The sequence below is a fragment of the Lathyrus oleraceus genome, chromosome 5 (assembly GCF_024323335.1).
Source record: "Lathyrus oleraceus cultivar Zhongwan6 chromosome 5, CAAS_Psat_ZW6_1.0, whole genome shotgun sequence".
NCBI classification, from domain to species: Eukaryota; Viridiplantae; Streptophyta; class Magnoliopsida; order Fabales; family Fabaceae; genus Lathyrus; species Lathyrus oleraceus.
Window position 1 is genome coordinate 529,022,287 of NC_066583.1, and position 11,893 is coordinate 529,034,179.

The 11,893-nt window shown below is 31.1% G+C and overlaps 1 protein-coding gene across 10 annotated transcripts in view; it reads left to right on the top strand.

Annotated features, from left to right (window-relative positions):
• The window catches only part of LOC127086115 (glycine-rich protein 5), a 46,729-nt gene that overhangs the window by 21,522 nt on the left and 13,314 nt on the right, over window positions 1-11,893 (top strand). For 2 of the 10 annotated variants that reach the window (XM_051026826.1, XM_051026821.1), the window contains exons 1-2: window positions 11,408-11,578; window positions 11,788-11,841. The exons of 6 other annotated variants lie outside the window; for them this stretch is intronic. In XM_051026826.1, the coding sequence (XP_050882783.1) occupies window positions 11,482-11,578; window positions 11,788-11,841 (151 nt within the window). In that variant the 5' untranslated portion in view covers window positions 11,408-11,481. Of the gene's footprint in view, window positions 1-11,407; window positions 11,579-11,787; window positions 11,842-11,893 lie in introns of those variants that run through there. 2 more of the 10 variants (XM_051026827.1, XM_051026824.1) reach the window with 1 other exon arrangement.

Genomic DNA, 11,893 nt, shown 5'->3' on the forward strand with positions numbered 1-11,893 from the left:
GTGGAAGCAAATGAGAAGAATGAGGTTATTAATGCAATGGTACATGAGACTTCTATGATTTATGGAAAATATAAAAATAGAATATATACTCTATTCAAATTTCTTTTATCCTTAAACATAAGTAATAATTACAGTATTGTCTCTCTTTATGTGTAGTTCATGAATTATGAATAAAAAATATTGTGATATTCATAATATTAATAATAATAATAATAATAATAATAATAATCACCATCATGGAAAGTTTCCATAATTCATTATATGTTTTGTTCAGAAATACCTATTGATAAATACAAACAATACTTAAATACTCTAATTAAGATGTGTTCAAATAATATACCGTTAATAGTATTAGTATCTTTGCAATTCACTCAATATTATTTTAAAAAATCAATCAATTCTAATGGGTCATGAAATCCCTACAAAAAAATTATTAGATTATATATTCCCTTCACTCTTCTTAATTAAGTATTGTATATAAATTTTCTGAAGTATCAAATCATCATGATTCATAAATCAAAATATAAAAACTAATATTGAATGATATAAATAAAAATATAAGGTAACGACGGTGCATAATATTGTGATGAAGCTATTTCAACATTGAAGAAAGGATAATAAAATGGAAATGAGAAAGAAACTTCAAGAAGAGAGAATCATAGCTTCATTGATTATTCAAGTGTGATAGTACAACTCTTATATAGTACACTCCTATCACATAATAGCCAATCAAATGAAACTAACTAACCAAATAACCACAAAACTAACAATAGCCTTACCAACTATATTAATAAACTATTCTAATCCAATGATTAAAGTAGCTAATCTTAACAGCCCCTCTCAAGCTAAGCATGGTGAATGTTGATCATGCCAAGCTTGGAAATAAACTTGTTGAAAGTTGAAGTTGGTAATGCTTTAGTTAGAAAATCAGCAAGTTGCTCATGAGTGGAAATTGGTAGGAGCCGAAGTAAGTCTTACTGTAGTTTTTCACGGACCAAATGGCAATCGATCTCAAGATGTTTGGTTCGTTCATGAAACACCGGATTGGACGCAATATGCATTGCACTTTGGCTGTCACAATAAAGGACAGGAAGTTTGGTACATGTGATGTGCAACTCCTTCATAAGGACTATCATCCAAAGCAATTCACATGTGGCAAATGACAGCGCCCGATACTCAGCCTCCGATGATGATCTGGAAATAGTATATTATTTCTTTGCATGCCACGATATGAGAGAAGTACCAAGGAATAAGCAATATCCTTAAATGGACCTCCTTGAATCAATGCACCCTGCCCAATCAGAATCTGAGAAGCCAAGAAGTTGTAATTCAGCATTCCTGCGAAACAGAATTCCTCTACCAGGGCTATTCTTCAAGTAGCGTATGACTCTAAGGGCAGCATGGTAGTGTGCCATTGTTGGATTATGAAGAAACTGTTTGAGTTGCTGCATGGCATAGGTAATGTCTGGGCGTGTGGTGTTAAGGTACATCAAACAACCTATTAATCGTCTATAAGCTCCAATGTCTTCAAAAGCTTTGCCACTATCAGCATGTAGCTTAACTGATGGATCAATAGGTGTGGGAGTTGGTTTGGATCCAAGCATTCCAGATTCCTGCAAGAGATCAAGAAAATATTTTCGTTGTGATAGTGAAATCCCTGCCTTTGAATGAGCAACCTCGAGGCCAAGAAAATACTTGAGTATGCCCAGGTTTTTGATGCTAAAATTTTCATCCAGAATGAGTTTAATACGATCAAATTCAGACATAGAGGTTCCAGCTAGGATTATGTCATCAACATAGACTAAAATAGCTCTAAATTAAGCATCAGTTTTCAAAGTGAAAAGGGAATAATCAGAAGTAGATTGAGTGTACCCTTGTTGAAGTAAAAGAGCTATTAGCTTTTCATACCATTTGCGACTGGCTTGTTTCAGACCATATAAACTCTTTTGGAGTTTGTATACTTGATTGGGCCTGTGACATGTAACACCTTCAGGTATGGTCATATACGCATCTTCCTGCAATTCCCCATGTAAAAAATGCATTGTTAACATCAAGTTGATGTAAGAACCAATTGTTGATGGTTGCAGTTGCAAGAAGAGTTCTGACAGTTGTAAGCTTTGCTACAGGTAAAAAAGTATCAAAGAAATCAAGCCCTTCAATTTGGTTGTAGCCCTTGGCAATAAGTATAGCTTTATACCTCTCTATTGTGCCATATGCTCTATGCTTTACTTTGAACACCCATCTGTTACCAATTGGTTTAACATGTGGTGGCAAATCAACTATGTTCCAAGTTCTATTCTTGTATAATGCATCTAATTCAGACTACATGGCCTTGATCCAATGTTCAGACAAACATGCTTCTTTGTAGTTCTTTGGCTCATATATAAGAGTGATATTGGATGCAAAGGCACGATGAGATGTAGACAGAAAATGCAGTGAATCATAATTTGAAATAGGATAAGTAATTTTGGTTGTACCTGATGATGACTTGACTGCTGAAGCATCAAATGTATTGCCTACATAATCTGAGAGATAATGAGGTGTATGTTTGGCTCTAACAGGCCTAGATTGAATGTTGTCATTTTCAATATCTGATGTATCAGGGATAAATTGAATGTCATGGTTCTCATCAGCATTTTCTAAAGATTCAGGGTCAATGTTAGAATGGTGCAGTGTGTCAATGGTTGTGTTAGGATGGTGGTCATGTTCCTCAACAGTGGATTCAATACTTTGTGATGGAACAAGTATGATAGGATCATGTTGTGGTGAGTCAATGGGATCTTTGTAAGGGTGATAGTTCCAATTAGTAGAATTTGCATTTGAATAGGGAAAAATGTGCTCATGATGTATGACGTTTCTAGAATCAAGAATTGTATGACTGTTAATATCATAGAGCACCACACCCTTCATACCATTCTTGTATCCTAAGAATACACATTTTCGACCTCTTGGCTCAAGTTTTGTTCTATGCATATGTAATGTGGATGCAAAGGCTAGAGATCCAAACACTTTGAGACTATGCATATCTGGATGTGCATTATGCAGTATGAAATGAGGATAAAGATTGTTTAAAACTTGTGTAGGAAGTTTATTTATAATGAATGTTGCATGCAAAATGGCATATAACCAGAATTCCTTTGGAAGTTTTGACTGAAAAAGAAGGGCTCTTCCAACATTTAGTAAATGTTGATGTTTCCTCTCCACTCTACCATTTTGTTGTGGAGATTCAACACAACTTGTTTGATGAATGATTCCCTTAGATGCATAAAATTCAGGGAGGCTAAATTCAGGACCATTATCAATTCTGATAATTTTGACATGAAGCTTATGTTGATTTTCTATGAGACTAACAAAGTTTATAACATGCTGTCTAGCTTCAGATTTGGCTTTCATTAATGTTATCCATGTGTATCTGCTACAGTCATCAACATCAGTTAAAAAACATGAATGACCATGTAAAGATTGAACTGCAAGAGGTCCGCAAATGTCAAAATGGATCAAGTCATAAGGGTGAGCAACTCTATTATTACTAACAGTATAAGAAAGCTTTCTTTGTCTAGCATAGCAACAAACATCACAAACATCTTTATGATTAACTTTGATAAAGGGAAATTGAGAATGTAAGTACAATAGTCTATTTTGAGATAAGTGTCCTAATCTAAAATGCCATAAGGCTCTATCTGGTAAAGTGACATTGGCTGCTACGGCAAAGGTTAAAGCAGGTGTGTGTGTGTGTAGTAGGTGGATCATTATCTCTTAGTGTTAGGTAGTACAATCCATCTTTCTGCTCAGCAGAACCAGTCATCTTCATGGTGATTTTGTCCTGTATAACACATTGTGAATTGAGGAAACTGACATTGCAATTAGAGGATTCACACAATTTTGAAACATATAATAGATTTAAAGAAAATTCAGGAATCAAAAGAACATTATGCACAATGAAGTCAGGAGAAAAATAAATTGTGCCAGAATGTTTAGCAACAAGGCATTGTCCATTTGGCAATCTAACATTGATGGGAATAATTTTCTTATATGAATGAAACTATTGGACAGAACTACATATATGATCAGTAGCTCCTGAATCAATGATCCAAGAACCACTACTACTATTATGCATGCAATGATATGTGTTACCTGTTGATGGATTGCCAACAACAACTTGGTTGGAAGAAGCATGTCCTGAAGATTGGCCAATGCTTGATTTCTGAATTAGATCCATTAAAGCACTGAATTGACCTTGAGTCATAGGTGAATTGTCACTTTTAATGTCAACACCACTAGAGGAAGATCCATCATCATTTCCATCTGATGCCACATTGTTAGCTGAATTCTGAAACTGCTTCTACATATGAGGTGGTACACCATGTTTCTTGAAGCAGTTTTCCACAGTGTGATTAGTCTTGCCACAGAATGTGCAAACACGAGCACCATGCTTGAATGTATTGTTTCTTGCTCCAAACCTCTTGGAATCCACAACATTAATCGGTGTTTGAGACTCATCATTGGGAATAGGGAGCTGAATTTGTCTCTCATGTTGGATAACCATGGAGAATATCTTATTCATATTTGGCAAAGGATCCTTAACAATATTTGAGACTTAACTACAACAAATTGGTCATTCAAACCAGTCAAGAATTTGATAATTTGTAGCAGCGGATGATTAGATCTTGCATTGCGCATAGCTTCACAAGAACATTTTATGTGACATGTACAAGTTGGAAAGGCAAATACAAATCTAATTCTTTCCAAAGAAATTTAAGATCAGAAAAAAAATCAGTTACCGATTTGGTTTCTTGCTTGAGATTATATATTTCTTGCTGCAGCTCAGAAATACGAATGAGGTTACCCTGAGAAAACCTTTCTTTCAAATTGTTCGATACATCAAGTGCATTCTCCATGAAGACGATAGACTGAGAAATTGAATCTGAAACAAAATTCATGATCCAAGAATGTACTAGCATGTTGCAGCGATTCCAAGCACGCAGAGATGGATCGAAAGAATCAGCAGGAACAGGAAGAGATCCATCAATGAACTCAATCTTCATTTTGCCACCAAGAGCCTTCTTCATGCTTCGAGCCCATGAATGATAGTTGGAACCATTGAGTTTCGGAAGAATTGTAACAGAACCATGACCATTGCTGGGGTGAACAAAATAAGGTGAAGTTTGATCCAAAGTAGGATCAAGTGGTGAAGATCGAGGAGGAGCCATGGATGCAGAAAGAAGTGAATGCAGAAAGAAAAATAGATGGAGTAGAAGGATTCAATTGGATAGTAGCGGAAGGAGAATCGAATTGGCGATGATACCATATTATGATGAAGCTATTTCAACACTGAAGAAAGGATAATAAAATGGAAATGCGAAAGAAACTTCAAGAAGAGAGAATCATAGCTTCATTGATTATTCAAGTGTGATAGTACAACTCTTATATAGTACACTCCTATCAAACAATAGCCAATCAAATGAAACTAACCAACCAAATAACCACCTAACTAACAATAGCCTTACCAACTATATTAATCAACTAATCTAATCCAATGATTAAAGTAGCTAATCTTAACACATAATGCACTCAAATTTCTAATTTGTTGCATGAAAATTTTAATAGTAAAGTATATATACTAAGCAAGGCAAAACTAAAATTCCCATAAAATCAATGCCTCGAGGATCCTGAACGGGAGTTAAAGTTCCAATTATTTTTGTGGGAAAATTATTTACATTTTGTAGTTACAAATATGATGTTATACTTTAATTTCACTTACATTTTATGGTAAGAAAAAAGGAGTGTCATGAGAGTAATCAAACAAAACAATAATATATAATCAATTAAATGGATGTGCAAGCAGACTAGGTGAATGTAGCTTTTCTTGAATAACACAATTTGTTTTCACCAAAATATCATTTCATATGCACGTTTAACATAACTATAGTGTTTTAACCAAAATATTACTTTAGATGCACCAAAATATTAGTTTAGATGCACGTTTAACGTAACTAACACCATACCAAACATATGCTCTTCAAGAAATTTGAACTTGAAACTTTTATCTTCTGAAAACATAGATTTAGTCTATAAAAAGAATTCTAATTCTAATTTTTGTTCATCTAAATTAGTAGTTGAAACTAGAACCTGAATCAAAATTCTCAAATACTAAAAAATCCATTCAAATATCTAAACTTAACTAAAATCGATATTGTTCGTTGATGTGGAGCATAACACAAGTATTATTTCTTATTGATCTATCAATCTAAATCATTCTTTGATCGGTAAAACTTGTAACTCGAGATTTTTTGTATAAATTAATCAAAACCCATTTGTGTTCTTATTCTTTGATTTCATGAACTTCATTAAAATCCAAATATTGGAATTATATATTGAGCATTTTATATTTTGTTAAGTGGATGGAGTTAGGCATTTGATATACAATAATTTAAAATTAGTGAGATTAGATAAATAAGAAGTTCGATATGTCGTCTAGAAGCTATGGGTTTTTTCCTTTTCTATATTATAAATTAAAACACATGAGTTTCATCCGAAATTAATTATTCTAATTTTGAAGACAAAAATTTATTATCGTCATTTTATTTAATTACGGCAAAAGTTTACGAGCGTAAATATTTTATAAATTGGTTAATTGATATTATTATTATTATTATTATTATTATTATTATTATTATTATTATTATTTGTAACACCAATATTCTTTTTCTAATTGTGCATAGTGTCTAATTGGTTAATTGATGAAGAATTAATTGTCCTAACCTAACTCTAAGCACTTGATTAGAGGTGAGTGTCGATCATTAGTAATAAGGGTCCATGTGCAAGGGCAAATCAATATGTTCTAATGGTATTATAAAACTTAAACTATAGAGAAACCTCATTTCTCTACATATTTTCTCTTGGTTAGTAGCTTGAATATCAAATGTGACATGAGAGGAAGAATGAGCCAATGACAGTTAATGGATGTCGAGTTGCAAGTTAGAGCTAACCATCCAGGCTTCACCCAATCTATGGATGGAGTCATTTTGTTAAATCAGTGGTTATATGTGCTGATTGATTCAGAGTTGAGAAGGGTGATATTGGAATAATCTCACAATTCACCTGTGATACCCCAATTTTGCCCTTCCTTCAATAAATCGACACCTTTATCATGACATTCGCATCATCTATATAGCATAACATGCATTTCATTCCACATAATGCCTAAAATATCGACCAGAATAAACTTTTGAATTTACAGGCAGACCGATTAAACTGATTCTCAAATGAACATGAAATTAGCGGGCGGAAATTTAAAAATCGAGCTTGCAAATGTCAATTTTATTAATCTACAATTCGTGTAGTTTAACATGGCGTGTTCGTTTTATTTTTTTCAACTACTTTTTCAGTCGCATTTTGACCAGTCTGAGCCTTTTACCCAATCATTTTTTATTTAAAAATTGACCAAAATCTGTATGTTTTCGAGAAGTTTATTTCACGTTCATCATTTTGGTGCATTTAGTTTAATTTTTCGACCATTTTTGCACCCAACTTTTTTTCAATTTGAGTTTGTTTATCATTTTTTTTGTCAAAATGTTTGAAATAAGTAAATAGAATTTTCATTGTTTTTGTTTTGAGTTAATTTTTATTATTTAGATTAATGTAATTTTATTTGATTTAATTTATTTGTAACTATTTTTTACATAATTTTCACTCAATAAGGGCATGTTCGATATTTAATAAAAATAGAAAACCCTAGCATATATAAGTTAATAAGTGCTGAAAGAAGAGGACCTCAATTTTACAATCCACGTCGCCTCTTTTTTGGGTCAAACAGAAATTGAAAAAAATAAAGAATTGAACCACTTGCAGCTACAGTGTGTTGTTCACTTTCCAAAGTCTCCCTCTCATTTGACATACCATCTCTTAACCCCTAGCATATACTTCTTAATTTAAAAAAAAGAAGGCTTAAACGCACTTTTGATCCCCTTAGTTTGAACATTTTAAACAATTGTTCCCCCTATTGCAAAACTAGTGATTCTGGTCCCTTAATTTTGATGGTCTTCGGATTTGTATGTTCCCCTTCCACTTTTACATATGTGACATTGATTATTCGGATAAAAATATAATTTTGAATGATATATCATTGATGACTAGGGTAATTTATTAATTAATATTTTTTATAGAATAAATTAATAATTAATTGTTTTAATTAATATTTTTAGAAATTAATTAATTAAAATTTTAAAAAGAATTACTGGGCCTAAGCCCAATTCTTAACAACATCCTTTTCAAACTTGCCCAAGAAGACATTGAGTAATGCATTGTTGACTTTTATAAACACTAAAATTGTTTATGAAAAAAATAATGTGGGACATAATTCCCTTTTTTCCTTATGACTTCTACTCAGATCTCTATCATAAACTGAATGTGCATTGATGCTTTTCAAGATATAACCACCCAAATAAACACAATCTGGTAGCCATCAGATTAGATTAGTTTTCGATGTTTAAAGATCTCAAGGAGTTCAATTTCGTTGTGCATGATATTTATTCGCTTTTACTTGTTCCGTCCAAATTCAAACTTCTTTACAACATAATTTTTTTGACGAATCATAAATTTGTACATAATATCATGTGTTCCTCTACCAATAATATACTGATCACTTAGATTCTCTGTAGCTTGCAACACTCATTTCTTAAGGGAGAATGACTTACTTGAGGTGTTGAATTCTTGAACATATTCAAGTCCGATCCATCCAGCTCCTCCATCAATATAATACCATTGATTTAGATCAGACTCCATATCTAATTCCTTTCCAAGAAGACACCTTTGAACTATAATTACCAGTACAACAGAATTAAATATTGAGGATCCAATTGATATCATCACAATTTGAATATTACTAATATCGATACCTTTATGATCACTTGAGTAGTGTGATTTGGAGACACATGGATTTAGATTTAGGGGAGAACAAAGGTATGAAATAATAAAGAAATAAAATAAATAAATAAATAAAGCAAAACAAATCAATAAGAGAAAAAGAAAACGAATAAATAAACAAAACAAACAACCCTAGAACTAAATTGTAGGTTTAACTCTCTTTAGGGATATTCCCCAGCAGAGTCACCAATTGTCGTATATAAAAAAATATGATCTCGTGAAGCGCATCGAACACTCGCGGATGGACTGGCAGAGTCGGCACTGTTCTCTATTTATTCCTAAGAAAAGGAAAAATGACAACAAAACTGTAAGGAAAAGAAAAGGATAAGATGTGCATCGCAACCAAATTAGGGTTCAGGAGTCGGTTATGCAATGGGAAGGTATTAACACCCCCCACATCCGTTGTACTAAACGGAAACCTCCTAATGTTATAAGGTTGATTATTTGTTAAGGGTTTATTTATTTTATTTTATTTTTATTCGAGTGTTTACAAAAATAAATTATTTACAATGGAAAAAGCTTTTTTAATTATTATGCTCGCCAAGGTTTCAAAACTTCGTGTCTACGTATTCTATTGTGCAATGAGAAAATCAGAGCATCGTAGTTCAAAAAAAAGTTTGTGTGTTGGTTGCTTTTATATAATATAATTTAAGTCATTCTTGCGTTCAAACCTCGACTTATATGCTCGCACGATGGAGGCTTAAGCGCTTGTTTTTGTTTCGCGTTGAAAATAACTTGAACTATCCTTTTATGAAAAATATTTTTGGAATGGGGTACCGGGGCACATAAAAGGTTTAAATAGTGATGTTTAATTTTAAGTGTTTTGGTTCTAAATAATCGATCGACACAGAGAGCGCTAACCAATCAATTACTCAAGGACATGGTGGATGTCTATCCACCTTCGATTTGCAAAAAAATATTGATTTAATTTAACTTATAAAAGTAGTTTGATGATATGTACAAATATGAATTATTTACAAGTTGAGAAAGAAATCTTATTTTCTATTTATTTTATTAATTTGAATATAAGAAGGAATATTTTATATATTTTTTTAAAATAGAATTTGAATAAGAAGAAGGATTATGATTGGTTGTTTGAACTTATAAAATAAAGGGAAATATTATTCATCATTAAAGTAAAATAAAAAACTTTTGTTTTAAATTAAATAAAAAAGGATAGTTTTTGTAACTTTTGTTGTATAGCTTTTGTAGGTAGCATATTTAATTTAATTTATATAATATGATTATCAGAAAGACTTAAATAAAATTACCTACACATTTCAGAGATTACTATAAATTAATTTTGCAAGATCAAAAACAAAAATGACATATAATTGTAATGATTAAAAACAAACAAAAAATATAAGACTAAAAAAATATTGATAAATATCATATACTTATTTAATTTAAATAAAAAATATTTTAATAAAATTTCTTAAAATAGACACATTAAATATATTCTTGTTTTTAATATGTATATGAAATGACAAATAAAAACATCTAATCTAATAATATTAGCATTATCAATTGACTAGTCCTCACATAATGTTTAAAAAAAAAGTGAGAATGAAAAATAAAAGTTAACAAAGGTTGTAACTAATTTTTCTTAACAAGATAGTAATATAGAATATAAAAAAAAAACATTGCCACCCCACTACTCAACTTTGTAATCTCATTTTATTTTTCTTCCCAAGCAAGTTACAATTTTCATGGATACTTTAACTTTCATTTTGTCATCAATCCTAACTTAGATGCCTTTTTATGTGACATTTTTCATATCTTCTTCAACAAAGTTGGATGAAACTTAAATTTAATATGGTAACAAAAAATAGTGTTAATGATAAGGCTCCATATTATTAATAGCATTTAATTTGATAATACTTTTGAGGCACTATAGCTAAGAGTGTTGTAAGAACATTTTCTTCCATCCTTTTTTCAAGTATCTTATAAGACTAAAAAAAATATTGATAAATATCATATACTTATTTATTTTAAACAAAAAATATTTTTATAAAGTTTCTTAAAATAAACACATTAATATATTCTTCTTTTTAAAATGTATACAAAATGACAAATAAAAATATCTAATATAGTAATATTAGCATTATCAATTTACTAGTCCTCACATAATATTTTTTTTTTAAAAAGAGAGAATGAAAAATAAAATTTAACCAAGGTTGTAACTAATTTTTCTTAGCCAGACAATAAGATAGAATTAAAAAAAAATATTGCCACCGCCATACTCAACTTTGTAATCTCATTTTATTTTTCTTCCCAAGCAAGTTACAATTTTCATGGATTCTTAAACTTTCATTTTGTCATCAACCTTAACTTAGATGCCTTTTTACATGTCCTTTTTCATATCTTCTTCAAAAAAATTGGATGAAACTTAAATTTAATATGGTGACAAAAAATAGTGTTAAAGATAAGGCCCCATATTATTAATAGCATTTAATTTGATGATACTTTTGAGGCTCTCTAAATAAGAGTGTCGTAAGAACATTTTCTTCCATCCTTTTTTCAAGTATCATTGTGTTTTCTGTTTATTCATTTACAATGATGAATTTCAAATGTTTTGTTTTTCTCATACTTCTGGCTGGTGTGATTCTCATCTCTGCAGTGGAGGCCGATGAACCAGATCCTGATCCACCAAGTATGAACTTTGAAATCAACATCAATTTATTTGTTTATCAACTTTGTTTAAGATTTAGGTGAATTAAATTTATGCATGAAACTGATAAAAGATTTTAGGAAAAAACATCCATATGATGAATTTTTATAACCACTCTTCGTATGAATGCATTTGGTGTATGATTAAATTTTGTTGTTATAGTAACTTAATTATGTATGTTGTTGATGAAGGTCCAAAGATAAGCGTCTATGAAGAGCTTAAGGGGTGTTACAAGCATGAAAAAGGTAAAAAAATTATATGTTTTAATTTAATGGGATTGATAAGTCAATTTTGTAA